The sequence below is a fragment of the Apis dorsata genome, unplaced genomic scaffold (assembly GCF_000469605.1).
Source record: "Apis dorsata unplaced genomic scaffold, Apis dorsata 1.3 scaffold_111, whole genome shotgun sequence".
Taxonomy (NCBI): Eukaryota; Metazoa; Arthropoda; class Insecta; order Hymenoptera; family Apidae; genus Apis; species Apis dorsata.
In genome coordinates, this window is record NW_006263406.1 from 304,011 (window position 1) to 307,803 (window position 3,793).

At 42.1% G+C, this 3,793-nt stretch overlaps 1 protein-coding gene across 5 annotated transcripts in view; it reads right to left on the minus strand.

The window, feature by feature from the left end:
- LOC102677050 (CREB-regulated transcription coactivator 1-like) overlaps positions 1 to 3,793 on the minus strand; it is a 35,572-nt gene that overhangs the window by 4,136 nt on the left and 27,643 nt on the right. For 3 of the 5 annotated variants that reach the window (XM_031508882.1, XM_031508884.1, XM_031508885.1), the window contains 5 exons: positions 3,047 to 3,170; positions 1,596 to 1,643; positions 740 to 895; positions 472 to 582; positions 220 to 381 (listed from right to left, as the gene is read on the minus strand). In XM_031508882.1, coding sequence (XP_031364742.1) covers positions 220 to 381; positions 472 to 582; positions 740 to 895; positions 1,596 to 1,643; positions 3,047 to 3,170 — 601 coding nt within the window. Of the gene's footprint in view, positions 1 to 212; positions 382 to 471; positions 583 to 739; positions 896 to 1,595; positions 1,644 to 3,046; positions 3,171 to 3,793 lie in introns of all 5 variants that reach the window. The other 2 variants (XR_004149917.1, XM_031508883.1) reach the window with 2 other exon arrangements.

Sequence of the window (3,793 nt, forward strand, 5' to 3'; positions counted from 1 at the left end):
GGAAAATTTCGAACGGGGAGGAGGGGGAAGGAAAGGGGATAATAACGAAATACTTTGGATTATTCTTCTCAAGGGTGTTGGAAGATATTCGACTCGAGCGATTGGATTCTTCTTTTTTTCCCGTTCGATTGCTCGAATTCGAATTCGCGTTGGCTCGTTGCCAAGGGAAACTAGATAAGTCGAGATAACGAGAAACGGGCACGCGTTCTAACTACTAACCATCGTGAACTGCTCGAAATCCTGTTGAAGCGCCGCCGCTTGTGCCTGGTTCATAAAATAACTGTTTTGGTCGATGCTCTCCGACGTCAAGTTCGGTGGACCTGGATGACCCGTGGGGCTGGGAGGCGCCGATGGATTATTGCTGTAGCTCAACGGGCTCCCCTGCGATCGATCCCGAAAAAAAGACGATCGGTCAAGGATTATTTTTATTTCACGTGCGAGTACTTCCTTCCCCCCTCCCATCGCGCTTACTTGAATCGTTAGCCCGGGCGACGACTGCGGCGACGGCCTGTTCACCTGCTGCGAGGACCTGTACGAGCCCAACGAGTTGAGCTGCGGTTGCTGCGTTTGCGTTGTCGACTTCTGCGAACAAAAGAAAACGAATATATGTACGGATATATAAGAAATGGTAAATTTTCAATATTTCGCGAATCGAAAGGATTTTTCCTTCGAAAGAAGGGACTCGGAATTAAAATCTCGAATAGGCAAAGTTTCAAAAGAAATGTATGACGCAACTAACTGGACTTTGCGGTGGCACAGGACTGTGCGGATAAATGTAGTGGTGGCCAGCCGGGCTGTGGGTGGTCGCCGTCGGTGGCTGGGCCATCGGTGGTTGTTGCGAGTAGCTCTGAAGATCCTGTTGCGAAGTACTTGTGCTGTTTTCCAACGCCACACCCTGTTCCACAGGCATCACCGTTATTAACGATCGCTCGCCTATCGTTTTTTCGCATCGTTCGCATCCCCGAGCCGGCAACACTGACTCGGCCGGCCGGCTCCGAAACATCGATCTCCGCGCCGATTCAAAGCCACGCGTTCCACCGCGATCGTCCGACATTTTTATCTTTCCCTTCCTCGTTAACGAACTTTCTCTTTAACGGACGATTGATCGAACTCAAACGACTCCATTTTCCTCGTTAATCCTCGTTGCAACGAGATATCGGATTAATTTTACCTCCTCGATAATTTTACCCTTTCGTATGGAATTTCAAAGTCGTGGGTGGACGTAAATAATTCGGGCAACGATTCGATCCGGTTTCTCGGAACCTCTCGATTCGATCTTCGTTTGAATTCGTTCGAGAATTCGTCCGTTTTTTTTTTTTCTTTTTTGGAAGAAAAACGATCGTGTCGATATATATTCTATTTTTTTTCTTTCATTTAACTTTTCACTATTGACACGAACGATGAATCGCGGTAACCCGTGACTTTTAAATCGCGACGAATTCTATTCGATTCTATCAGTTTGCAAGCACCGGGCACTATTATAATAAGCGTAACTAAATTAATATTAAGAGAAACAATTAATAGAGGGGGGGAAAAAATCGTAATATCGCGACGTTATAATAAGCGCAAAAACAAAAAAACAAATTACCGCTAACCTTACACGTGTGAAGAAACCTAGAGTTAACAGGCACTGATAAATGGTTCTGCAAAATAACAAACACAAACGAACACTACAACAAAGGCAAAATAAAAATAAAAAGTGAAATTAAAAAGAAGGTGGCCCCGCCAAGCGTAACAGGATGCTCGAATTCGGGAGACGATATTCATTTCTTCGAACGAATGGGATGGAAAGACTCGAGATTTCGTGGTGAAAAGAAGTGGATGCGATACGCGAATGTGAACGAAACGTGTTGTTCGGCCACGATTTCACCACGTTGGACAGAAATCGATATTCAGGCTAATCTGGATAACGATTGAGAAACCGTGGCCGAGATTGCTCCTCCATTCACGAGGAGGATAACAACACGAAAATTTTAAATTCTCTCTTTTTATCTCCGTCGATGAAATCCGCGAATATCGAAATCGAATCCTCGACCGACCGATTTTGCTCGATTTTATTTACATTTATATCGTGACGTACTCGAAAGTGATGGTTATCGAAGCGCAGAAAAGCACAGAAACATCTTTCCTTTTCTTTCTTTTTTTTTTTTCCTTCTTCTTTTTCCATGCAACACTACGCATTGTACAGCCGTTACTCTCCTTTTCTTACGAGCCAGCTACAGCTTTATGGAGAATTCTCTTGCACGATCAGATTGAAAAATTATCTAAAATTTCCATCAAAAAAAAAATCCATAAAAATGAATTACACGGAGGAAAGAAAATTTTTTGAAATAGGAAGTTTCACCAAAATTTAAATTTTTAAACTCTCGAACAAGATCGTGGAATAATCGTGCAAGATGGTCCAAGGCATCTTTCCATCGTTTTATCCAAATCTCTGAGTCGTAAATAAGGATAAAAGATGCCTCGATTCCATAAGACCGATCTCTAATCCTAGGCCGAGAACACCGTGCCTCCTCCTCCTCCTCCTCCTCCGTTTATTCTTCGAAAAAAAGAAATTGGAGACTCGAGGGAGACTCGAGATTGGGAAAGGCACGGTCGACTCGAGCGCAGTTCAGATGCAACAACACTCTCTAACAGCCCTAAGAGAAACTACCGTACGGGATAACGGGAGGATATTTACTTGGGCGCTGGTCTGATCCTGCGAAAAGGATAGCCTTCCAGCTTGGGGCAAGCTGGTTGGCGACAGGTTTGTGGGACTGCTCGTTTCACGGCTCTGGAATACACCAGCAGTGGGATCATTTCAATAAAACGGTTCCACATAGCCTCCTCCTCGTCGACGACGAGGGGGTGACTTCATCAGAAAGAATAAAAAGCGGGAGTAATATTTTCATTTCTTCAAAAATTTCTTAAATTTTTAAAACTCTCGAAACTGTCACGGAGATTTAAAAATATCTCGAACGAACGTGAAAAACACGAAACATTGTGATTGGGAGAAATAATTCGAACTGGATAGAAAGGGGGGTTAAGATTAATAGGAGGGACTTACGTTGCTGAACGGCGTGCTGCTCGAGTGATCCTCTTGATCCGACTGGAAATGGGCCAGGTCGGGCAACGATCGCGTGTTCCCTATGGGAATTTGCTGCCCCGCTGGCTGAGAGCTCGGATCTATGCTGCAAGACAAACAACAATCTCCGATCTCCGTTCAGAGACGATGGGACGGGGAGGCGCCCGAGGAACGCCTTTCCAACCGTGTCAACGCTCCCCCAATATATTCTCCGATCGTTTCCCCGCGTGATAACGGTCGATAAAACGAGGAAAGAGCGAAGTGAAAAGGGGAAAAGAAAAATCGACGAGGCGCCCCGAAGGAGGGGTTTGAATCTGTTCAAAATTATTTGTATAGTGCGAACTCACTTATATAGCGTGCATCGGTATGTACGATGCAATGCGCCGCGAATACAATGGACATAAATAATGCATAGAGCGCAACAATAGATATACCATAGTGTACCATATGTGTATATATAGTACACTATATATATTACTTTATATATATTATTATTGTATATATATATTGTATCATATGTATATATATATATAGTACCCTATATATATTATATTATATATATTATTATTGTATGTATATATTGTATCGTATGTATATATAGTATTATATATATTATATTATATTATATATATATTATATATATTATATTATATATATTATTATTGTATGTATATATTGTATCATATGTATATATATAGTATACTATATATATTATATTATATATATTAT